Genomic DNA, 26,363 nt, shown 5'->3' on the forward strand with positions numbered 1-26,363 from the left:
AATACGCCAAAACCGCGTAACACAAAATTCCGTCGAGTAAATTTGATCCAACTTTTTTTTATAAAAAAAATTGCTTACAAAATATTATTTAAATGTACCGAAATGATATGGCACGATTTTTAATAATATGTAGTTTTCCATGATTTTCGAATCTACATTAGAATCATCACATGTATGGTTGCATCTCAATTTTTCCAAGATATTTTCAAGAGAATCCAGTCACGAAGATAAACTACAGTGCCAGGAATGTAAAAGCCTTGCGCGTGACTGTGTGAAATATGTGAAAAAAGTTTAGCGTGAGTTTGCCTGTGTGTTTGTTTTGAAATTTTTCCGAAAATTCATTAAGAGTGTATTAGTTGAACTTTGGCTCACCAGAGCGGCGCTATTCGTGTCGCCTGTTAGGAGCGGGAGTCGTTTATCTTTTTCCTTCTAACCATATTTGCCATATGCGTACACATTTTTTTCGCCATTTATGATCCTCTATCACTCCTTAAAAAGTTTGCATTCGCTCATCGGGACCCCCTGGAACCGGTTCCGGAACACTACCGGTTCAGATATGGTCTGATACTGTTTTCCTGCTAACCGTTCAGCACGTTATTGAAAATGCCGCTGTTTAATGTGTCGCATGCATGGGTTTGGTTCTCTTTTATATTTGGCAACTTCCGGCGGGACATCCGGAACCGGTTCCGGAACACTACCGGTTCTGATATGGTCTGAGACTATTTTTCTGCTAACCATTCATCAGATTATCGAAAATGCGGTTTGATGTGTCGCATGCATGGGTTTGGTTCTCTTTTATATTTGACACTTTCCGGCGGGACATCCGGAACCGGTTCCGGAACACTACCGATTTAGATATGGTCTTATATTGTTTTCCTGCTAACCGTTTATCAGGTTATCGTAAATGCCGCTGTTTGTTGTGTCGCATGCATGGGTTTGGTACTCTTTTATAATTGGCCACTTCCGGTGGCGCATCCGGAACCGGTTCCGGAACACTACCGGTTCAGGTATGGTCTGATACTGGTTTCCTGCTAACTGTTCATCAGATTATCGAAAAAGCCGCTGTTTGATGTGTCGCATGCAGGGGTTATGTTCAATTTAATATTTGGCCACTTCCGGGGGGGCACCCAGAACCGGTTCCGGAACACTACCGGTTCAGATATGGTCTGAGACTATTTTCCTGCTTACCATTTATCAGATTATCGAAAATGCCGTGGTTTGATATGTCGCATGCATGGGTTTAATGCATTTTCATGTCTGGCCCCTCCCAGGGGTACCGATCCGGAACACCTAAATGGCCATAACTCCGAAACGGCTGGATCGATCCGAACCATTTTCAATAGGAAACAATGGGACTATATGCCGCGTCGAATGAACCGTCGGTCATCAAAATCGGTTGAGGTTTACTGCCAAAAAGTGATGTGAGTTTTTTGTACACACACATACACACATACACACACACGCATACACATACACACATACACACACACAGACACAGATAGCTCTGGTTCAGCTACCTGTGGCGGATGTTAAAAAATCCGTTAAAGTAGGGAGTATTAAGGTGGGCTGGTGTGTTTGTCACCTGACATTCCACGAGCCACCTGAGGTTTGCTTCAGGTGTCTGGAACCAGGACACAAGTCGTGGGACTGCAAAGGCCCCGACAGGCGCAAACTGTGTAGGCGATGCGGCGCTGAAGGTCATAAGGCCCAAAGCTGCACGAGTCCGCCCATCTGCATGATCTGTACCGGGAAAACCTCGAAAAACAGACATGCGATGGGTGGTCCAGGGTGCCCGGCCTTTAAGAAAGCCGCAGTGAGCAACAAATCACAGTGCAGGTAACGCAGCTGAACCTGAACCACTGTGATGCGGCTCAGCAACTGCTTTGTCAGGCGGTTTCTGAGTGGGAGACGGATATCGCCATCATTTCGGATCCATACCGAGTACCCGCCGGCAACGGCAACTGGGCCTCGGATGGGACCAGGAAAATGGCGGCGATATGGACGACGGGTAAATACCCCGTGCAGGAGTTGGTGTCTACTACCTATGAGGGCTTCGTGGTCGCCAAAGTAAACGGGGTCTTCTTCTGTAGCTGTTATGCGCCTCCGCGGTGGCCGATCGAGCGGTTCACGCAAATGCTGGACCGCTTAACGACCGTGCTAACAGGGCGAAGGCCGGTGGTAATAGCGGGTGACTTTAATGCCTGGGCTGTGGAATGGGGTAGCCGTTTCACGAACCAGCGGGGTCAGATCCTGCTAGAAACACTGGCCATCTTAGATGTCGACTTGGCTAACGTCGGTACCAAGAGTACCTATAGTCGAAACGGAGCGGAGTCAATTATTGACGTGACCTTTTGTAGTCCTGGCCTAACAAGTAGTTCGAACTGGAGAGTAGATGATGGCTACACTCACAGCGACCACCTGGCGGTTCGCTACAGTATCGACTACAACAACAGCAGACAGCGGATAGAAGAAGAGGCGGCTAGGCCAAGGCCAAGCCCTCGTAGGTGGAAGACATCATACTTCGACGAAGAGGTATTTAGGGAAGCGCTCCGCCGTGAGCGAAACTTACTCGGTTTAGACGGCGACGAGCTGGTAGCGGTGCTCTCACGTGCGTGTGATGCGACCATGCCTAGGAGAGTCCACCCTAGAAATGGGAGGCCACCGGCTTACTGGTGGACCGACGCGATTGCGGACCTGCGCCGCGCCTGCCTACGGGCTAGGCGGCGGATGCAGCGAGCACGATCAGAGGAAGAGCGAAACGAACGGCGGGTGGTGTTCGCCGCTGCAAAAGCCGCGCTCAAGACCGAGATAAGAGCAAGCAAGAAGGCCTGCTTTGAGGGTCTCTGTCAGAGCGCCAATACGACCCCGTGGGGTGATGCCTACAGGATCGTTATGGCCAAGACGAGAGGTGTGATGGCTCCTACAGAGCAATCTCCAGAGATGTTGGAGGGGATCATTGGAGGACTTTTTCCGCGTCATGATCCTAGTCCTTGGCCTCCTTTCGTAGGACAGCCGGGGACTGGGGCTGGCGATGAGGAAAGGGTCACCGATGTGGAACTTGCGGGGATAGCTAAGTCCCTTAGCGTAGGTAAGGCCCCAGGTCCGGACGGAGTTCCGAACCTGGCCTTAAAAGTAGCTATTGCAGAAGCTCCCGAGATGTTCAGGTCTGCTATGCAGAAATGCCTGGACGAGGGAGTTTTCCCAGAAGCTTGGAAGAGGCAGAGCCTGGTACTATTGCCAAAGGCGGGGAAACCACCCGGAGACCCGTCGGCATATAGACCAATATGCTTGATTGACACGGCGGGGAAGGTGCTCGAAAAGATCATCCTCAATAGAATGTTGAAGTTCACTGAGGGCGTAAATGGTCTCTCGAGCAACCAGTATGGCTTCCGGAAGGGGAGGTCCACCGTAGACGCTATCTTGTCGGTTACAAAAACCGCCGAGAAAGCACTCGAGCCTAAGAGGAGGGGAATTCGCTTTTGCGGGGTAGTGACTCTGGATGTAAGGAATGCATTTAATAGCGCCAGTTGGGCTGCTATTGCTGATGCGCTCTTGCGTCTGGGGATACCGGAGTACTTGTACAAGATTCTCGGAAGCTACTTCCAGAATCGCGTACTAGTATACGACACGGAGGTGGGTCGGAAGTGCTTTCACATAACCTCAGGAGTCCCGCAAGGTTCCATCCTGGGTCCGGTGTTATGGAATGTCATGTACGACGAGGTGTTGAGGTTAGAGTACCCAGTGGGAGTGGTGATTGTCGGATTTGCCGACGATATTACGCTCGAAGTCTACGGTGAAACGATCGAGGAGGTGAAGTTGACTACCGACCACTCGATCAAGGTTGTGGAGGCGTGGATGCGGTCCAGAAAACTGGAGCTGGCTCACCACAAGACAGAGGTGACGGTTGTGAACAACATGCAGTCGGCGCAGCAGACGGAGATCAGTGTAGGAGAGTGCACTATCCTGTCGAAGCGCTCTGTCAAGCACTTGGGCGTGATGATCGACGATAAGCTTACCTTCGGTAGCCACGTCGATTATGCCTGTAAAAGAGCCTCCACAGCTATTGCGGCACTGTCCCGGATGATGTCCAATAGCTCAGCGGTGTACGCCAGTAAGCGCAAGCTTCTGGCTAGTGTTGCTACGTCCATTCTTAGGTATGGCGGCCCGGCGTGGGGTACCGCGCTAAGTACTGAATGCTACCGACGGAAGCTGGAAAGTACTTACAGGCTTATGTGTCTGAGGGTTGCAAGCGCGTACCGTACCGTGTCACACGACGCTCTCTGTGTCATTACTGGTATGGTGCCCATCAGCATTCTTATCAGTGAGGATATGGAGTGCTTCGAAATGCGCGGCACAAGAGGCATACGCAAGACTGTCAGGATGGCCTCTATGGTCAAATGGCAGCGCGCGTGGGACAGTTCCACCAAAGGAAGGTGGACCCATAGGTTGATACCGAGGGTAGATAGTTGGATTAATAGGCGCCATGGGGAAGTTTCATTCCACCTGACACAGGTCCTTACAGGCCATGGTTGCTTCCGACAGTATCTACACCGTTTCGGGCATGCGGATTCTCCCGAATGCCCAGTGTGCAATGGTTTAGAGGAAACGGCGGAACACGTTTTGTTCGTGTGCCCGCGTTTTCGCACAATGCGTGACCGCATGCTTGCCACATGCGGGGAGGACACAACTCCGGACAACTTGGTCCAGAGAATGTGTAGGGATGAGATTAGCTGGAATGCCGTTTCAACGGCTATCACCCATATCGTCTGGGAGCTACAAAGGAGGTGGCGCGTGGACTCGGAGAATGGCTAGTCCAGATGCAGTACAAGAGGTGGTCCAGGGGTTCGAAGTCGGCTTCGTAGGTCATACCGGTGCCCTGCGGTCGAGATCGACCCTTACAGCGATTAAGTGGCCGCGGAGAGGAAGTCCCGGTAGCGGTGCTGTCGTGGCGTCGGTCTACTGGGTTGGATCTGAGCCCGCGGTTGGAAAGGGGTCCCCGGCAAGGGTCGGGGTAGGTGAGACCCTGCTGTCTGCAACCTACGGATGCAGCTGATAAGGCCTGAAGGGTAGTGATACCCTTGCCTTCAGCAGGTCAGATCGGGTTGCATGTGGGCATCAGTTCTTGATGTCCGCTCAGCAGTAGGGCGCGGGCGGGGTTGACCCTGCCCGCCTTCCGTGGACAAAGGGAGTGGCGAGGACCACTCGGGAAACTGGCTAAGCGCCAGCATGCTATCGTGATGGACTCTCCAGTGCGAGTCATCGATGTTCGTTGCTGCTAGGCTACGGCAGCTAACCTTGAGGGTGCGATATGCACTAGCCCCTCTCTGAAGCAATACCTTCTTGGTGGTTCCGGAGAGACGTAGGGTTTGGCGACCATAGGAATGTGTTTTAGTGGGTCGAGGAGAGAGTAGTCCTGGCTTCTACCGGCATTGTAGAAGACGGCCTCATCCCCACACTACCCTAACCTTCCTGTTAGGGTGTCTGATGAGCAGATTTATCCCCCTATGGTTTAGAAGGAAAAAAAAAAAAAAACACACACAGACATCACCTCAATTCGTCGAGCTGAGTCGATTGGTATATGTGACTTGACCCTCCGGGCCTTCTATCAAAAAGTCATTTTTGGAGTGAACATATAGCCTTTCCAGTACGCTTAGTGTACGAGAAAGGCAAAAAAGTATCGATCGGTAAGAAACTGTATATTACGACATTTGCACCCATAGACTCCGCCCAAATTCATTGTAACAGTCGAATTTCACACACATCTTCGAAGCGGCTAGCGTACACAAGTTTGGTTAAGTTCATGACAGGGGCGTCATATGCCCACCCTTCAGTTTGACAATCTTCAGTAAAGCTTAAGATACATACTTTAGAAATGCATATCATTTCTGAACACTGCAAAACTATTTCTCATCATTTTAAAGTGGTACGGCAATGTTTTCAGCTTTTAAGTACACATTTTAAAAACATGCAACTTTACTTAAAAGAAGCAGCTCATTTTTTCATATAAGCACATAATATAACGAAATCGCAAGGATTCTTGAAAGTTTTTTTTTAAATAAACAGGTTTCTTTAGTTTTTTTTTTTTCAAACAGCTGAATCCAATATGACCAACCCAACTTTCTAGCTACAAATAGTAGCTCTTATTTTCGACAACATTGTTTTTCATGACGGTTGTTGAAAAAAATCGGGATGTAACAGTTTAAGGTGTCATGATGCATCACTGAGCTTTCGAACGAATCATTGACGATTTGCTTTTCAATGATTGTTTGCCTTGCGTTTTTGAAATTATTCGCTTTAATAGCAGATAATTATCACTTTGAAATTTCGAGCCACATATCCAACATGGCTGCCGATGCTGATGATGCCGTAAAAAGCCTTAAGAAAGCCAACTCGTCTTTACTTTTTTGGCGGCATCTTCCAAAAACATCTATGGTGGAGCCTTGTAGCCATGGGGTTAGGGTCACCAAGCTAATAATTGCACCATGCTGTGGGGTGAAGGTTCGATTACCGTTCCCGGAGATAAAACTTTTCGTGAAAAAAGTTTCTTCTTTGTGAGCTTCGTGGCCGTGCGGTTAGCGGCAGCAGTCGTCTGGGTTCGATTCCCGCTCCAGTCGGTGAAAACTTTTCGTCAAACGAACAATTCACCACTGGGCCACGGGGTGTTCTGTGTGTTGTCCGTTGTCTAGTTGTAAGTAATGTGTTCAGTCTGTGCAGCCTGTGGCTGAAGACGGTGTGAATTGTCTTTTTCTTCGTATCCACTGGTGCGTGCTTCGTGTGCCCGTTGTCTAGCGTTATGTTTTGTTCAGTCTATACAGCCTATGATGACGGTGTCCGTGTCTTTCAAAGATCAAAATTGACCTTGGTAGCTTGGCAACTAGAGACCGCGCCAAAACAGATCACTCCGCGTGTATCAATTGATGAGCTCGCTTCATGGTAGTATTGTATTGATAAACTTAAATTGTCTATTTTTATTGAGTCTTACGTAGATTATGGATAGTTTGAGAAACAATAGTTTTATTATTCGTAAGTTCGTAAGAACGATTGAAAAACTAATTGGCAAATCATCAATGTTCTTATCTTTCTGCACAACTTTGCTGAAAACTACACTTTTCTATCTGCTTTTGATCCGGAAAAAGAGAAGTCTGAAACTTCACTTGATGACTAGCGCCACCTAGCGGCACAACCTACAACAAATTGGCGAATCAATAGAATGTTCTTATTCTTTTGAGCAGCTTTGTCAAAGTCGACACTTTTCTCTCTGCTTCTGATTTGGAGGAAGAGAAGTCTTGCACTTTATTTGATAACTAGCGCCACCTAGCGGTGGAATCATTCACTCATATGAGAATCAACAGAATGTTCTTATGCTTTGTACAACTTTGCCGAAGACGACACTTTTCTATTTACTTTGGACCCAGAGATAGAGAAGTCTGCATGCAGCATTACTTGATTAATACCACCACCTAGCGGCAAAATTCCCAACTAATTGGCAAATCAACAGAATGTTATTGCCCTTCGGAACAACTTTGCCGAAGACGACACTTTACTATCGAGATAAAGAAGTCTAGAACTTTACTTGGCGGCTAGCGACATCAGCTAATTGGTGTATCAACAGAATGCTCTGGCGAAGAGTACACTTTTCTATTTCTTAAACTTGATAATCATGTTTACCAGTGCCTTGGGGCAACACCCCCAATTTATGAAGATCGATCATTATTGTTGCCATCAGAGTTCAAATGTTCGAACAGTGAATGACCATGCGTGATAGCCCTTTGTTCAATACTCTGAACACATGGAGATAGTAAACTTGCATCTAATACTTGAATTTTGACATTTCTTCAGGGATAAATAAAGAATAGGAAGCAATCAGTGAAGTACTAGATTGAAAGTAGTGAGCTGGATTTTTATATGGTGAGATGATCATTTCTCCATTTCTACTATGAAATGGTGCAAACAGCGTGGGTTATATGATTTCTTGCCTAATTTAATGCTGTTTGAGCAAAAGTTTGGGAAACTGTGTTGATGAAGTTGCAAGAAATAAATATTACACAACAAAGTTACTCAAACTTTTGCTCAAATAGCATCAAATTAGTCAAGAAATCATATAACCCACGCTGTTTGTACCGTTTCATTACAGAAATGGAGAACTGATCATCTCACCATACAAAAATCCAGCTCACTACTTTCAATCTAGTACTTCACTAATTGCTTCCTATTCCTTCAAAGATTTCTCCTTTAATATCTTCAAAGATTTTTCTAAAATTCCAATCAGGGATTACTCCAGAAGTTTTCTTTAGAGATCTCTTCAGGAGTTCCTTTAAAAATGTCTCCAATAGTTCCTTTAGAGGTACATCCAGGAGGATTCAGGGGTGCCTCTAGGAGTTTTTTTTTTCAGAAGATGTTTTAGGTATTCCGACCCGACAGGAGTTCCTTCAGAACTTCTATTAGGAGGATATAGTGATGCCTGTAGGAGGCCCCTCAAGAATTCCCCCAGAAGTTTCTTCATGAATCTTTTACAAGAGTTCCTACAGGGATCATAGAGTATTTTGAGGGATACCTCCAAGAGTTTCAGGGTTTCATGCAGAAGTTTCTTCATAGCTAATAGAATTCTCCCAGAGAAGTTCCTTCAGGAGTCTAGGCATTCTTTCAGGGATTCCTTCTGAAGATCTCGATTGGAGTTCCTTCAGGGATCTTTCCAGGAATTTCTCCAAGGATCCAGGAATTCCTTCAGGGATTCTTTCTGAGATTCCTCCAGGGACTACCCCAGGAGGATTACCCTTTTAGTATTTTGTGCAGGAGTTCCTTCAAGGAATCCTCTAGTAATTCATTCAGAAATTTCTCCCCTGGAGTTCCTTCTGGAATCCCTCCTGGAATTTTTCATCCGAACTAAATAACATTTTCATATCGATGATCCCTCCTGAAATTCCTTCGAGAATTTTTCTTGGGTTTGTTTCGGAATGTCATGAAGATTTCCCAGAGACTCTTCCAGGAGTTTTTTTCAAATGATTATCCAGGAGTTCTTCCAGTAGTTCCAAGAGCATTCAGGTATGTCACCAGATGTTTCATCAGGGATTCCTTCAGAAGCTCCCCCAGCTATTCCAACAGGACTTCCCTGAGGTGCTCCTCCATAGCTTAACAACTAGGCTATCCATAGCATTAACAAATAGGCGAATAGGAGACCCGTTTTCCTCCACTGTTGGGGAAATTAAGCCACTGCGTCCAATAAGTTGAACTTTTGTGGCATATTCAGGGATAAGTTCAGGAGTTTCTTCTAAGATTCGTCCAGGAGCTCCTTTAGAGATTTCTTGAGGAGTTCCTTCAAAGATGTCTCCAGTAGTTCCTTCAGAAGTTCGTCCGGGAGGATTCAGGATGCCTTTTGGAGTTTTATCACAGATTTTTTTTTCAGAAGATCTTTTAGGTATTCCGATTGGAGTTCCATCAGGGATTACTCCAAGAGTTTTTTTTCAGACATTCTTTCAGGGGAATTCGGGTATGCCTCCTGGAGATCCAGCAAGTTCTCTAGGAGTTTCTTAAGATATTCTTTTAGGAGGATTCCGGGATGCCAACCAGAGTTCCTTCAGGAGTCTAGGAACTCTTTCAGGGATTCCTTCTGAAGATCTCGCTTGGAGTTCCCTCAGGGATCTCTCCTGGAATTTCTCCAAGGACCATGCTTCAGGAATTCCTTCAGGGATTTTTTCTGGGATACCTCCAGGGACTACCCCAGGAAGACTACCCCTTTAGTATTTTTGCAAGAGTTCTTTCTGGAATACCTCCTGGAATTTCTTCTCCCAAGTAAAATTTCAAGTTGAGAATCCTTCCTGAAATTCATCGGGGATTGCTCGTTGAGTTATTTCTGGATACCCCATGGAGATTTCCCAGGGACTCTTTCAAGTGTTCCTTAAATGAATTATCCTGAAGTTTTTCAAGGATCCCGAGTAGGTGAGAAAATCTAACGAATAACACATTCAGCTATTAATAATTGAATTACTGTTATGTGTGTTGTCTGTTGTCTCGTGTTAGTGTAATGTTCAGTCTGTGCAGCTTCTGGCTGAAGACGGTGTAGTGTCTTTTTTTTTAAAGTTAATTCAGGGATTAGTTCAGGAGTTCCTTCTAAGATTCCTCCAGAAGCTCCTGTAGGGATTCTTCCAGGGAGTGCTCGTGAAGTTCTTTTGGATTTTTGTTTTCAGGAGAACTCAGGGATGCCTCCAGGAATAGCATTTTTCCAAAGGTCTTTCGGGAACTCCTACAGGAGTGCCTTCAGGGATTCTTAAACGAATTCCTTCAAAAATTTCTTCATAACTATAATCAGAAATAGTTCCATGATTTCTTCATGGAGTTCTTACAAGAATTCCTACAGAAGATCTTTCAGGGAATCCTCCTGAAAATTCTTTGTGGGTTCTCCTGAAAATCCTACGGAGATTCCCGATGGAAGTCTTTCATGGATTCTTACTAGCAACATTTCCGAGATTCCTCTTGAAAATCCGTCGGGGATTCCTCTTGGGAATCTTCCGGGGATCCCGCCTAGAAATCCTTCGGAGATTCGTCCTGGAAATCCTTCGGATATTCCAGCAGAAAATCCTTCGGAGATTTCCCCTGGCAATCTTTGGAGGATTCCTCTTGGAATTCTGTCGGGGACTTTTCCTCGAATTCCTTCAGAAATTCCTCCTGGAATTCATTCGAAGATTCCTTTTGAAGATGATTTGGAGGTTCTTCCGGAAATTCCTTTGGGGATTTCTCTTGGAAATCCTTCAGGGACTCCTCATGGAATTCCTGCGAGAACTCCTCCTGTAACTCTTTCAAGGATTTGTCCTTCGAAAATTTTTCTTGAATGTTCTTTTGGGGATTTTTCCTGAACTTCCTTCGGGATTTTTTTCTAATGTAATGACTCTAAAATTTCAATCAAGGATTTTTCCAAAAGTTTTTTATGGGATCTCTCTAAGAACCAGGGATTCCTGTAATCCCATCAGGGTTTCAAATAGCAGTTCATGCAGAGATTAGTCCAGGAGTTCCAGCGATTCCTTCACGAGTTCTTTCAGAGATTCCCCTAGCAGTTTCTTCGGTAGCCTAATGAAACTGAATGAATTGGTTTTCAGACACATGTTTGTGGGGTTTGTTTGTTAATCTCCAAGTAAAACGGGGTCGAAGGGTCAACTTTAATTATAAGCTCATTTTCGTATTACTTTTTATTGCAAGATTAGCTCATTGTCCACTTCGACCAGGCAGAATGGGCGCCTAAAGCTAACAGATGAATTAGCGATATTGTTTATGTTCGGTAGCAGCGGAGATTTAGTGGACTTGGTCTTCAATTTCTTTTCCCGTTCTGGATTCGCTAGTTGGTCCCAGCATGAAGTCTTCACACAATGATCTTTTTCGGCAGCAACTAAACTATCGATTTTTTACATTGAATTGAGACACTACAGTTTATTAACACTAACACCACACAGTTTATTCTTAACTAATTTTTTACTTAATTTATTGGGTTGAACTTAAATAATAACATATATTTCTCAAAAACACATCACAACAAACGACAATGACGAATCGAATCGAAGACGTAGGTTTGGAATCAAAACCGATAGAGATACAGCCTGATAGCTACCGAGGGTAAATGTGCACTGACTCTACAGTATCTAGTTCTGCTCATTATATGCCGGCCCAGCAATTACAGCCGTGAGATGAGATTGCCTGTTGAGTAGAGATGAATTTCTCTCCGCTTTCTCAGTACTTCTCGTAGATGGGATGTTGATACGGTGGATGTTTTTATAGCATTGAGTGACGTCGTTGATAGTGCAGCGTTCATCAACCACAGACACGGAAATACACAGGACTGGCACGAACATCCTGCCCTCCGCAGAAATAACTATTTCTGGACTCCTTTGGACTGATGATGGGGACCACTTGTAGATATCTGGACCCTCTGGATAGAGAGCCTTGTATTATGAATCCATGTATAAATCCGAGGCACGTACTTCCGGAGATTATTTCGTTTGTCAAGATGTCCCTCGTCGATGTTGGTTAAACATGAAAATAGTAAGACCCGGAAGCCTGATACGTTGGAGAGAAATTACTTGGAAAGGTCCTTACCTGGACCTTCAGAAATGAAGGCCTTGAACTCCATTCTTCTACGTAGATTGGCTTGCTGAAGACAAAGTGTCCAGGACAGTTGGTTGAGTAGATTGTGAAGACGTTTTGTTGGTAGAGGAAGATTCATCATCATTAGGCGCTAGAACTGGCAGTACACAAATCTTGGCTACGGGACGGGTAAGCCGGCCGGAGCCGGTTTGGAGTGTAACGACGCGGACGACACCGTCTCTTCCGGGATGGATCTCATGGATTCGCGCTAAAGGCCAACGCATTGGCGGTTGATTTTCGTCCACGATAACCACTACTTGGTTCTCTTTCAGTTCCACGGGTGGTTTAATCCATTTACTGCGGGGTTGCAGCATTTGCAGGTATTCCACGTGCCAACGTTTCCAGACGTCCTGGAGCATCTTCTGGATCTGCTGCCATTGGTGGAGGCGGTTCATTGGAGCTGATTCGTAGTCGACGTCTGGGACCGACTGTAGCGAAGTTCCGACGAGGAAGTGGCCTGGAGTTAATGCATGGAGATCCGACGAGTCATCAGATAGTTTTGTTAACGGACGAGAATTCAGACACCCTTCAATTTGTACCAAAAGCGTCTCCATGTCGTCGAAAGCTAGTTTCCGGTCTCCCAAGACTCTAACAAAATGTTTTTGCGCCGACTTGATTGCTGCTTCCCAGAGTCCTCCGAAATGGGAGCCACGAGGAGGATTGAAGTGCCATCGAATTCCAGAGCTTGCGCATTCACTGGCGATGGCATGCCGGAACTCTTCGGCGCGCAACAATTTCCGCAGTTCATTGGCCGCACCGACGAAATTCTTGCCGTTGTCGGAGTAAACTTCTGAGCACAGACCACGTCGAGAAACGAAGCGACGAAAAGCTTGGAGAAACTTGGCCGTGCTGAGGTCCACTACCAGCTCTAAGTGGACGGCTTTTGTGCTAAAGCACACGAATACGGACACATATGCCTTCGGTGGTGCATCTCGGCGATGGCGTGGCTTGAGATAGATCGGACCCCAAAAGTCGATCCCCACGATGGAGAATGGTCGCGAAGCGGTGACGCGTTGCGATGGAAGTTCGGCCATGAATTGTTCAATGGCTTTCGGCTTTGCTCGGAAACACGTGACGCATTTGTGAATGATTCGTCGAGAAACGTTTCTGCCTCCCAAAATCCAAAATCGCAGCCGAAGGGTATTGGTAAGAAGCTGAGCTGCTGCGTGAAGAAGACGTTCGTGCTGACTCTGAACAAGGAGTTCCGTGAATGGGTGTGAACCTGGGAGCAAAATCTGATGGCGGGAGTCGAATGGTTGCACCGAACGGTCGAGGCGTCCGCCGATGCGAAGAATGTTGTCCTTGTCGATGATTGGATGAAACCAACGAAGTCTGGAGTGAGATGAGATGACCTGCCTTGCCCTGACAGCCTTCAATTTGTTACCAAATGCTTGGAAACAAGTGTGCAGCCCAGGACAGGGTGTCCAGGGGTTTTTGTTGTAAGGCTAGGGATAGTTCTTCTTATTCTTCAAATATATGTAGGTTAGTTTTTTTCAAAAAAATTAAAGTAGATTTTGCTGTGGCACACAAAATATTTGTAAATATTAACCTAAAATATCAACTATTTAAATAATTAAACAGAAAATCAAAAATAAAATATTCTCCGTGTAAATAATCATCTATGCTATAAAATACTAATCCCTCGTCGTTACGTCAACTTTGACTCTCTATGGTTGTCATCACTGGTTCGCCGGATGGAGTGGAGGAGGGAGAGTTGGAAAGGAGTGAGAGAGAGGGAGGGAAGGTAGATGATGGGATTGAAAAAGAACGGAGAGAAGTGTGTGAACCTTGAAGCAAAGCGGATCGCTGTTAGCTCCGTCCGAAGAAAAAAACCAAAGTTCCGAAGAACGTGGACAGCCGAATAGAGTGAGTGCCTGTTCCCCGAAGACTATCCTAGAACGCGTGGACCATTAGGGGCGGTCCGGAGTACGAGGTCCGAGTCGGAGGACGCCATTTGACGTATTGGATTTGGGACCTCCTGGTACCCACGGCCACGCCGAGATACACCTCGTGGACGGACATCAGGCAGACGACATACGGCGAGTTCCGGGCTGGTGGTTCCTGTGCGTGACGCCAATTGCCAGCCCACACGCCGCGAGTAGCTCTGGCCACAGTCTTTGCGGTGAGGGTCAAGTACCCAAAATCCTATGCGCCACTGCGCTGCGAGCGAGCCCGGGAACGTCGTGTTTCGGCCTGACTACGGATCAAGCTTCCCGATACCCACGTTTTGGACCACCGTTTAGACCTCCGGACACCCACAACCAAGCCACTTTTCAAGCCTCCCGGCGCCCACGACCGAGTTGTCCATTTCGAGTCAACAACCCTGAAGAAAACCCCGAAGCGCATCACGTGGACGGACAAGTGAACGGGATTCGGCGAGTTCCGGCCTGGTGGTGCCTGCGCGTGACGCCAATTGCCAGCCCACACGCCGCGTGCAGCACTGGCCACAGTTTTGGCGGTGAGGGTCAAGTACCCAACATCCTATGAGCCACTGCGCCGTGAGCGAGCCCGGGAACGTCGAGTTTCAACCTCCCCGAACCACCCCCGCGTTTTCGACGACCGATCAAGCCTCAACATCACCGGGTAGCTTCTCCTGAACACTTCGCCCAAGCCGCCCAGTACCATCAGGGCGATAGACCTGCCAGCACCAGCCGACCTCCCCTCTCCTCCATCAGCCTGTACCACCATGGGCCCCATCAGCAGCAGAACGGCCGCAACGAGTATGCCTTCCCCTTATGTAAGTTTAAATAAATCGATGTCTAAGCTAAATTGTTGTGTCTGTGCCATTTTTTTACTGGAAGAGGTCCGTGGATGTCCTGTGTTGGTCTGCTCTTGTTTCCCAATCGTTTGGTGTAGTTGATGTCCGCTCGAAGCAAGTAGGTGGCGAACCTGAGATTGGAGCCCTGAGCTAGTCGATTCTTACAAATTCCACCGGAAAAGAGTCCTTCTGTACCAGTCGAATGAGAGCCAATTCGGCGCCACGAATATCGTCGGTGGAGAGTGGCGAGGTGACAATTCGTTTGGGTTTCGGTAGGCGCAAGTTGCTGAAATATCGCCGCCAATAAGCAGTGATTCGCAGCATGTGTTGGTAGTTGGTTCCTTGACTTCCTTGGGCATAAAGTATCTTCGTGCCTGCCACACGATATACGCATGCAAAATGGTCATTGGCAGAGGAAGCTCTCAGTTAATAACTGTGGAAGTGCTCATAGAACACTAAGCTGAGAAGCAGGCTTTGTCCCAATGAGGACGTTACGTCAAGAAGAGAGAGAGAGAGTTGGTAGTTGGAGAATCGTCCGACGTATTCTTCAACGAATATTGGCAATGGTGAGGCTGTTGCTAGTGAAGTCTTCCTTGCTTCCTTTGCCGCTTCTTGATCGATCTCTTCGCTGACTTGAATTGGCCATGTTTCCTTGTCATTTTGAAGCCATGGAGGCCCTTGCCACCATTGTTGAGATTGAAGAAGGTCCGCTGCTGGTAATCCTCTCGAAATTATATCAGCGGGGTTCTCATTGCCGGCGATATGGTTCCACTCACAGTTCTCTGTCATCTGTTGAATTTTTGATACGCGGTTGCCTACGAAAGTGGACCACGTAGATGGTGTTGCCTTAAGCCAGCTTAAAACGGTCGTCGAATCAACCCAGATGTACGCTTTGGAAGAAATACGCAGTGCAGCGCTGACCTTACAGTAAAGTTCAGCGGCTAAAAGTGCACCACACAGCTCCAAACGTGGAATGCTTTGTTGCTTGAGCGGTGCAACCTTTGATCGAGATGTCAGGAGCGCGATTTTTACTGTCCCGGAAGCGTTTGATGATCGAATGTACGCGCACGCTCCATAAGCGGTTAAAGAGGCATCCGAGAAGAAATGGAGCTCATCAGAGATTGAATCGGGGAGCAGGATAAACCTATCGATGCGCAATTCGTTCAAGCGGGGCAGCTCGGAGCAGTATTCGATCCAGCGGTGTTTCATTTCGTCGGGTAGTTCTGTATCCCAATCATATGGTTTGTTATTCTTGTCTTTCAGACCCCATAGTGCTTGCATGAAAACCTTAGCAACGATTACTACAGGGCCTACCAGACCGAGTGGGTCGAACAACTTAGCGATGCTGGACAGGGAACTGCGTTTCGTTACTACAGTGTTAAGATCGACGGAGGCTTCGGGGACGACGTACTTCAACTGGTCCGAGCCGGGCTCCCAATGCAGGCCCAGAGTTTTGATGGACTCGTCTTTGGCAAAGTCCACCGACGGTTCTATGGCTCGGTTGGCTGGAGGAATGCTTACGAGTACTGCTGGAGAGTTGCTCGCCCATTTTCGAAGTTGCATTCCGGCTGAGTTCAACATGGCATCCATTTGCTCGCGGAGTTCGATAGCTTCGGCAACAGTACTTGCTCCAGAAAAAAGGTCGTCAACGTAAAAATCTTCACTAGCTGCCTGAGCTGCGGCTGGATAATTTGCGCCCTCGTCAAGAGCGATCTGCTTCAGCACTCTGGTAGCAGGGTACGGAGCTGAAGCGGTTCCGCAGGTAACAGTCTTCAATCTGAAGGTTTGGATCGGGTCTGTTTGAGATCGGCGCCAGAAGATCAGATGATATCGGCGGTCTTCAGGAAACAGCAAGATTTGCCGATACATTTTGGCAACGTCGGCGATCAGCATGATCGGATGAAGTCGGGATCTCATCGTTATTGCCCTCAAATCTTCCTGAACGACGGGACCAACTTGCATGGCATCGTTCAAAGAAACTCCACTAGCGCTCTTGCACGAAGCATCGAAGATGACGCGGACTTTGGTGGTGGCTTCTTTAATCACTGGATGATGCGGAATGTAGTAGGCAGGTCCAGACTCTGCTTCCATGTTTTCAATTCGCTCCATGTGGCCCAACTCCTCGTACTCATCCATAAACTTCCTGTATTCTTTAGCTAACTGTTGGTCTCGTCCTAGTCGGTTCTCGATCAAGCAAAAACGATGCAATGCAGTGCGTTTATTGCTTCCTACCTTCCTCATAACGTCTTCCTTGAACGGTATGCGCACCATGTACCGCCCATCTTCACCGCGAACAGTGGTTTCGGAGAAGAACTTCTCGCAATAGGCTTCAGCTGCAGAAGGGACAACTGTTGAGTCATCCTCAATCGCCCAGAAACGCTCAATGTTGCGTTGTAGCTCGGCAGTAGTGGCGACGTTGCAAACTACGGGTGACCTTGACTGCCCTTGAGGTGTTTTTCCGCTGATTATCCAACCGAAAACGGAATTCACAAGACAAGGAAGCGATTCGCCCAATGGAATGCGTCCTGCTACACTAAAAAAGTCAAAAAACACTTCCGCTCCCAGCACAACATCGATGGTCCCACATTGGTAGAAAGACGGATCAGCTAATTGAATTCCTGTAGGAAGCGACCAGCTCGATGCGTCGACAGAGATCGATGGCAAATCGACGGTAACCTTGGGAAGAACGAATGCTTCGATTGTAGCACTGTAATTGGAGATCCTTGATTTTATCGTGGACTGGAACTTGCAGCGGACCTCGGTGGCCGCTTCACCGATCCCTGCTATCGGCAAATTAATTTTGCTTCGAGAAATCTGCATTCGCTGTGCTAGTCGCTGCGTTGCGAAGCAACATTCGCTGCCTGAATCCAGTAAGGCGCGTACTGGATGCTCGTTCCCGCTGTTGTCCACCATGACGATGATCGCTGTAGCCAACAGAACCGTCGTTCTTGATTTGTCTCGAGAAGTGCAGCTGGTTATGCCCGTGTGTACTGCGGGGTTCGATGATAGTGGTTCTGTGTTGCTAGTTGGTTGGAATTGCTGAACAACAGACGCTGATTGACTGCTGCCCTCCGATCTCGATGCATAGCAAAGCTGTGTGTGATGCCGTCCTTTACAGTTGCGGCAACTACTTTCTGATAAACACTCATTTGCCAAATAAAAAGAAAATCGGGTTAAGTACGGTTCCTTTGAATTCCACTAAGAATTTGCATCCTTTGACAGATACGTATTTCGACCTCAACTGTAAGGTCGTCTTCAGTGTCTTGTACTTGACTCGACTGTCGAGTCGTGTCTTGTACTCCGTCCACAAAGCGATTAGATTCTCTAAGCGTACCGGAACTTCACGCTTGTCCCGGTCGGCCTGGTAGCTGGTGAGGAACGCCCCAATTGATGATAATGACGTGAGAATGCTGCGTTTGCGGTTCTTCAAGCCACGTAATTTCCTCTCAGCAGCCGACATTTGGAATAGCGATGCGGAAATCTGTAACCAGGGAACAGCGTAGACCACACCAAACGGTAGCAACTAGAAGGAACCCTAATTACCTGATAACAGGCAAACAATGCCTTTAATTTAATTTCAAACATCCACCCGTTCTTGTTGCATGACGAATTTCCCTTTTATACACAAGAAACGACCGCTTTAAACCACTGCGCAATTGCAATGTCGTTTACAAAGGCTGGTGACGTATTAGTTGCTACGATACGTGCTTGATTCGTCGAAAAGTCTCGGTGCACGATGCAGTCCTGGCTCGAAGTATCGCCAACCGTTGGTAGGAGTACCGAATGAAAGTTGCACCGTTTAAACAGCAGACGTAGTGAACATGCAAAAGAGATTCCGGTAGAACATTTCTAAAGAACTTAGATGGATTGGAATCGCACTCACCTTTGTGAGGCATGAAAATGCCTGAAATCAGTTCCAATCAGAAACGATGATAGGATGGCGCGTCCGCCATACACCTATGCGGAGCGATACGAAGAGTGGTCGATGGGGACAGTAAAAAAACTGTTTGGCTAGAGCGGAATCTTCTCGACGCTCTATCCGGCTCGAAGGACCATGTTCGGTAGCAGCGGAGATTTAGTGGACTTGGTCTTCAATTTCTTTTCCTGTTCTGGATTCGCTAGTTGGTCCCAGCATGAAGTCTTCACACAATGATCTTTTTCGGCAGCAACTAAACTATCGATTTTTTACATTGAATTGAGACACTACAGTTTATTAACACTAACACCACACAGTTTATTCTTAACTAATTTTTTACTTAATTTATTGGGTTGAACTTAAATAATAACATATATTTCTCAAAAACACATCACAACAAACGACAATGACGAATCGAATCGAAGACGTAGGTTTGGAATCAAAACCGATAGAGATACAGCCTGATAGCTACCGAGGGTAAATGTGCACTGACTCTACAGTATCTAGTTCTGCTCATTATATGCCGGCCCAGCAATTACAGCCGTGAGATGAGATTGCCTGTTGAGTAGAGATGAATTTCTCTCCGCTTTCTCAGTACTTCTCGTAGATGGGATGTTGATACGGTGGATGTTTTTATAGCATTGAGTGACGTCGTTGATAGTGCAGCGTTCATCAACCACAGACACGGAAATACACAGGACTGGCACGAACAGTTTATTTAAAAATGTTCTCATATAAATCATGAAACTGTTTACTAGTAGGTTTTGATTACAGATACCATAGATGAATGCGAAAAAAAACATTGCCGTTTTCCGTTCCGTACTAAGCATTTGGGGCAAAGTAGTCGCTTTTGAACATTATTTGTATGCTTTTGAACAAATAATGTTCAAAAGCGACTACTTTGCCCCAAATGCTTAGTACGGAACGGAAAACGTATTTTATGTATTTTTATTGGTTTTCAGAATATTTAACTTATATATTAAAGAGTTATTCACGAAAACAAACCAATCTGATTTTTATTTATCAGGTTAGTTATGAAATTTCATCTTTAGGTGCACCAGTTTGATAAGCGCAGAGAATAATGGACGTCAGTAAGCTGAAACTTGACTTGCCTGAAAAAAAAAACAGAACTCGTTGTTTCATGTTTGCGGTATTGTAAAAATTTCCCTCGTCAAAGTTTTCGATCGTGGCTCTTGCCCTTTTGGACAGTTGAGTCAAAACAGTGCCGCAGTTTCGCAGATGTTTGTAATGAAGATTTTCAATAGTGGTGAATTGACAGAGTCTGATGATTACACGTTCGACAATGTTGATTGGTGTCGAATTGCTATACCATTGTTATACCTTGATGGCTACAGTATAGCTTATCGCAGAGTTCCCCCTTTCGTTGGTCGTACGTGTTGTTTGTTTGAATTCCCCGAATATTTACGGTTTCCAGGTCTTCTTCAACCAATCGTCTTTGCCATTTTTCTACGTCACCAGCCCACAAAATGCCTCGTTTTACGCGTTTCGCTTCCATGAATGCTTGATACAGCTTCATGCGCCACTTCTATTTGTCATTCAAGTTGAATAAGTCGATTCACCAGCAAAGGTTATATGAGCTACTGAGCTGCCGTTATCCTTGTTCCCTCAAATTCCAGCCTTCCCTAGCGAACTCATTTTTAATGCACAAGTATAGTATACACGTGGTGTGCCGAGTTTGTCCAACTCGTCATAATCAATGTTTCATCAACAGAGTCAAAGTGCCAGTTGTTAGTGATGGGGGAAGTATTACAAGTGGATGGATTTTGAGTAAATATTATCCAACACGTTTAATAATTTAACCTTCAAATGCCGGGTACTCGTGGGTCGTACCTGGATGGTGTTGATTATTAATTGTTATTACGGTGGGTTATGAGGTACATTTTTTATTTGCTGCTACGCATGTTAAGAATGTCTGAAAAACAAAACAAATAAAGCATTGGAGTTTTCCAAAAAGACAAACTGATTTATTGAAAATTGTTTTGCACGTTGCTTTAAGTGTTAGTAGAAGCTGTTCAGTTGAGCAATTATTTTTTTTTTTTTTCCTGTATTAACGAGATTTTTAGCCCTAGGCTAGTTCATCTCGGGACCCACGCCTTACTTCCCTTCCGAAGGAAGAACTCACATTTTGCGAGTTTGTCGGGAGTGGGATTCGATCCCAGGTCCTCGGCGTGAGAGTCAAGTGTTCTAACCATCACACCAGGTCCGCTCCACAGCAAGTATTTATCGGGATTGAATCCGAAGAAAAACGATCCCATCCATAACCGTATGCATGATTTACGATTAATGAATGTGTCCGATGCTCAGATATATGTATATTTCTAAAGCTCAAATTGAAGCAATATACCATTTACTCGATTTGCCTATACTGTTGCTGTATTTACCAATATCGTATTCATTTTGAGTTGGCTCATGCAGAAGAAGGTACTCGGGTATCGCAAACAGCAGCGCAGCACTGTCACCTTGGGTCAAGCCACGACTGCTTACTGGTGAGTAAACACAACAACACAGCTGGCTTGCTCCTTCGAGAGTATAGACCAACCAAACGCCGCCGCCCAAGGGGGAGGGGAACCGAACAGAGCAAACGCAATATTTATGATAATCTGAGCAGAGATTTATTCTTTCGAAATTTTTATTTATTACCTTATTCGATTTTATTGTTTCGCTTTCATTGTGTGCCAACATTTTGGCAGATAGAGAGGCCCCGTACGCCGGGCATGGCCTTAACCCTGAGCAGCAAGCCACCCAGGGAAAGAATGAATTATATTTTTGAGTGACTTGATATGTTTGGGAGAAATGAAATTTTGAATCTATGTAAAAGAGATTTATCTTTTCAGAAATACTTTTCAATATGCTAAAGAAATTTCCAAGAAAATAATTACATTAGGTGAATGTTGTCAGAATGCTACGCTGTTAGCATTGCTACGAATAGACCTTTAAACTTTCTTATTCTGGAAAACTTCAGAGATAAAATTTCACAACCTTCAATTCTCCTGACACTGACAGCGTGCAGTGCCAAAGGCTGATACCATTCTTTCCATCCTGAGATGTGATGTGATGCGAATAGATCATAACCAGAAATAGGTTTACATCCATATCGCCTCCTTCTCGCACGAAGAAGAAGGGATGAGCCTGGTTATGAGTCCTGAACGATTACGTCGGTTGACGTTTGAAGTTGATGGGAAAACGCCGATAGCTTCGGAGCATTACCCACATACAGTCGAGACTCTTAAAAGATCACTGGTCGGGGGGCGCAATAGGAATCCGCTTAATAGGAGACTAAGAGCTTATGGGATTTCGGCATTTTGGGGGTGTGGCCTATTATCTCGGGTGTGTTAAGAGTTAACGCAATACTTTCTTCGGCAAAGTTTTAGGGCTTGATAAGATCTACCATTTAGAACTTTGGTTCATATGATTAGTTGGCAATTTGGCCGCTAGAGGGACCATCAACAATCTGATGCTAAATTGCACTACAGGAACCATATCAGGTTGTCAAGCAAACGTTACGATATGCGACAGCTCAAGACCCTGATAATTTGGAAGGATAGTGTCTTCGGGAAAGTTGTTGGGTACGCCAATAACTTACTGACAATGAGTTGCGAAGTTCGAAATTCCTCCACTGGGCGGCGCTAGTGAGCAAGTAAAATTTCCAAACCTCATATCTCAAAATCCCGATAACTTAGGAAGATGATGTCTTCGGCAAAGTTGATCAGTATGACATGAACTTACATAAAAATAAACACTTGTTTCAAAATTCTGCTACTAGGAGGCGCTTGTGAACTTGTAAATTTTAGAAATCTCATAGCTCAGAATTCTGATAACTTAGGAAGTTGGTGTTTTCGGCAAAGTTAATCAGTATGACATAAACTTACATAAAAATAAACATTTGTTTCGCAATTCTGCCACTAGGCGGCGTTTACCGGGTTTTTTCGTCTTTTTTCGACTTTTTCGGCGGTTTTTCGGCTTTGCAGGTTCACTAGCGCCACCTAGTGGCAGAATTGCGAAACAAGTGTTTATTTTTATGTAAGTTTATGTCACTCTGATCGACTTTCCCAAAGACACCAACTTTCTAAGTTATCAGGATTCTGAGCTATGAGATTTCTGAAATTTGTATGTTCACTAGCGCTGCCTAGTGGCAGAATTTTGAAACAAGTGTTTTTTTTATGTAAGTTCATGTCATACTGATCAACTTTGCCGAAGACACCATCTTCCTAAGTTATCGGAGGGAGCGACACTAGTTTTGCCAAGCCGAAAAACCGCCAAAAAAATCGAAAAAAAGACGAAAAAACCCGGTAAAAGCTGCCTAGTGACAGAATTCTGAAACAAGTGTTTATTTTTATGTAAGTTTAGGTTATACTGACCAACTTTGCCGAAAACACCAACTTCCTAAGTTATCAGAATTCTGAGCTATGAGATTTCTAAAATTTGCAAGTTCACTAGCGCCTCCTAGTGGCAGAATTTTGAACCACGTGTTTATTTTTATGTAAGTTTATGTCATACTGATCAACTTTGCCGAAGACACCAACTTTCTAAGTTATCAGGATTCTGAGCTTTGAGATTTTTAAAATATGCAAGTTTACTAGCGCCTCCTAGTGGCAGAATTTTGAAACAAGTGTTTATTTTTATGTAAGTTCATGTCATTCTGATCAACTTTTCCGAAGACACCAACTTTAAGTTATCGGGGGGAGCGACACTAGTTTTGCCAAGCCGAAAAACCGCCAAGATAAATCGAAAAAAGACGAAAAAACCCGGTAAACGCCGCCTAGTGACAGAATTGCAAAACAAGTGTTTATTTTTATGTATGTTTATGTTATACTGATCAACTTTGCCGAAGACACCAACTTTCTAAGTTATCAGGATTCTGAGCTATGAGATTTCTAAAATTTGCATGTTCACTAGCGCCACCTAGTGGCAGAATTGCGAAACAAGTGTTTATTTTTATGTAAGTTCATGTCATACTGATCAACTTTGCCGAAGACACCATCTTCCTAAGTTATCGGGATTCTGAGATATGAGGTTTGGAAATTTTACTTGCTCACTAGCGCCGCCCTGTGGAGGAATTTCGAACTTCGCAACGCATCGTCAGTAAGTTATTGGCGTACCCAACAACTTTCCCGAAGACACTAACCTTCCAGATTATCAGGTTCTTGAGCTGTCGCTCGCATATCGTAACGTTTGCTTGACAACCTGATATGGTTCCTGTAGTGCAATTTAGCATCAAATTGTTGATGGTTCCTCTAGCGGCCAAATTGCCAACTAATCATATGAACCAAAGTTCTAAATGGTAGATCTTATCAAGCCCTAAAACTTTGCCGAAGAAAGTATTGCGTTAACTCTTAACACACCCGAGATAATAGGCCACACCCCCAAAATGCCGAAATCCCATAAGCTCTTAGTCTCCTATAACGCTCACCCCTGTCTAGTAGGAGTTCGTTTAATAGGAGTCCGTTTAATAGGAATTCGTTTAGTAAGAGACTCGACTGTACTTGCCAGCAGCCGTGAAGCAGTAATAGGTAGGTACCTAGGTATACGATAAGCAGCAGCAGCGAGTGGAGTTTTGATCGAATGTGTCGCCGTCAGTGACATGTGAGAGCGATATGCGATGGAACTTGTTATTAATTTTATGAGTTTATAGGGTATGTGTTCCATAATTAATCTCACGCTCCCATATTCATCCTATTCGAAAACAAGCGATTACGGCACCGATTGATTCCGTTCTTTTTGTTTTCATGGGTGCTCACTTCTAACAAAAAATACAAAAATAAGAAACAAAACAAACAGCGCTTAAATCCTTTGTTTTTCGTAGGATGAAAATGGGAGCCACATGCTTAAGAAGGGAACCAATACCCTAGTTCACGGCTCCATTGCAGCAGCAGGGTGAAGAAGGCGAGAAGTGCATGTTGATACGCTCCTCAGCTAGCTGTAAACTGATGAATTGATCCGGAAAATATTGCAAAACATTCTGTAACCGAAGCTCGGAGCATGAATACCGCCATCATATTAGTGACGGATGATTTGCGAACATGTCACGCTCATGCACGGTGAATGGGTTTTACGTTGTTTATGGAAGTTATAGAAATACGCACAGTACAGATATTTATTTGTTCAACATGCCATTGAGATAAGACATAATCAACAATAGTACGCCACAATACTCAGTAAGCTCCACCGGGTCCACCTATCACGCTTTCTGCGCTCCACACTTTCTTGTGCCAACCGGATCAGTAGCGAACTCTAACTTTGCAAAGTTCTTATTCGGCGTTCTTGCAAAATGCCCTGCTCAATGCTGAGAATCATCCACTTAAGCAAGATTTGAAATTTCAAAAATCAACCATTTCCGCAGATGAAAGCCCCTCGCCTTCGTCAATCCTTGGAGCTCGGTGCGTAGATTGACTAGGCAGGCCAGATTTGTCCCGTTTAAATACGGAACACATTTTGGAAACTCAACAAAAACAAATCAATGTCCAAAAACAGAACTTCATGTTGTTAACAATGCTATTTCAGCTGGAAAGAATGAATAATTTAGTCAAAAACGTTAACTATGCTCCAGTGACGAGTGTTTGAAAATTTAGTTGTCCCGTTAAATACGGGACGGATGGTCAGCCTAAGATTGACTGCCTTCTCGACTTCATCCGCTTCGGTAATTACATCATCCATGTAGGTGTCCTCCTTGATAGCTACGGCAGCCGATGGAAACCGAAGACCTTCGTCGGTGGCAAGTTGGTGTAGAGTCCTCGTAGCCAGAAATGGAGCCGGTTTAGTTCCGTACGTGACCGTAGCTAGTTCGTACGTTTTGACGTTGTCTACGGGTGAAGAACGCCAGAGAATACACTGAAGATGCCGATCTTCAGGCCGTGTCCAGTTTTGGCGGAACATTTCCTCCACGTCCGCCACAACCATGAATTGACTTGCCCGCCCACTCATAATAATCGCTCGTAAGTCCTCCTGGATAGAGCGTAGAGCGCGTCGTTGAGCGATATGCCACTTGATGTCCTACACGACGCGTCGAACACGATCCGAACCTTGGTTGTCGTGGACGCTTCCTTCACCACGGAATGGTGCGGTAGGTAGCACCGTCTCATACCGTCGCCTGATATTTCCTGAACCTCTTTCATGTGCTACAACTGTAGGTATTCGTCCATGAACGCGACATATTGTTGACATAACTTGGAATCCTTATCCAACCTGCATAGAACCAACGTAGAGCGATGTCCCTCGACGTACCTAGTCGATCTAGTTTGACATCGTCCTTGGGAAGACCAACGATGTACCATCTTTGGCTCTTTGAACGGACCGCTGATATTGCTCCTCGCAAATGAGTTCATCAGGGGAAGATGTGATTTGATCTACGACCTCCTCGCATTCCCAAAACCGCGTGAATAAATCCTCCAGGCGATCCTTTACCGATAGATTATAGTTGACCTGAGTTACTGCCTCCGGCATTGTCATGGTACCACATACCCCCCAACCAAACACTGAATCGAGCAACGTGGGCAGGTTATCTCCGAGCGAAATTTTGTGATCGATGTCAAACAAGCTGAA

General features: G+C 45.5%; 2 protein-coding genes across 2 annotated transcripts; both read right to left on the reverse strand.

Moving 5' to 3' along the window:
• Window positions 1-12,119: 12,119 nt before the first annotated feature.
• LOC134290972 (uncharacterized) lies at window positions 12,120-13,163 on the reverse strand. Its single transcript, XM_062858211.1, has one exon. It carries the CDS (start codon window positions 13,161-13,163, stop codon window positions 12,120-12,122), a length of 1,044 nt encoding a protein of 347 aa, XP_062714195.1.
• A 1,885-nt stretch (window positions 13,164-15,048) lies between these two features.
• Window positions 15,049-25,936, reverse strand: LOC134290973 (uncharacterized). The gene is made up of 5 exons (XM_062858212.1): window positions 25,819-25,936; window positions 25,410-25,624; window positions 18,233-18,368; window positions 15,664-17,877; window positions 15,049-15,173 (listed from the first exon to the last, which is right to left on the reverse strand). The coding sequence occupies exons 1-5, from the start codon at window positions 25,934-25,936 to the stop codon at window positions 15,049-15,051; spliced, it is 2,808 nt and encodes a 935-aa protein (XP_062714196.1).
• Between the last annotated feature and the right edge of the window lie 427 nt (window positions 25,937-26,363).

The sequence above is a fragment of the Aedes albopictus genome, chromosome 3, assembly GCF_035046485.1.
Source record: "Aedes albopictus strain Foshan chromosome 3, AalbF5, whole genome shotgun sequence".
Taxonomy (NCBI): domain Eukaryota; kingdom Metazoa; phylum Arthropoda; class Insecta; order Diptera; family Culicidae; genus Aedes; species Aedes albopictus.

What these genes read in the sequence shown, in the direction of transcription:
- LOC134290972 (XM_062858211.1), bottom strand. Translation starts at nt 13,163, where the DNA reads ATGGCCGAACTTCCATCGCAACGCGTCACCGCTTCGCGACCATTCTCC.
- LOC134290973 (XM_062858212.1), bottom strand. Translation starts at nt 25,936, where the DNA reads ATGAAAGAGGTTCAGGAAATATCAGGCGACGGTATGAGACGGTGCTAC. An exon ending in TTAGGCTGACCATCCGTCCC is followed by an intron (nt 18,369 to 25,409) that starts GTATTTAACGGG and finishes CCCTGGTTACAG; the next exon opens with ATTTCCGCATCGCTATTCCA. An exon ending in CCAGGCCGACCGGGACAAGC is followed by an intron (nt 17,878 to 18,232) that starts GTGAAGTTCCGG and finishes CGAACCCCGCAG; the next exon opens with TACACACGGGCATAACCAGC.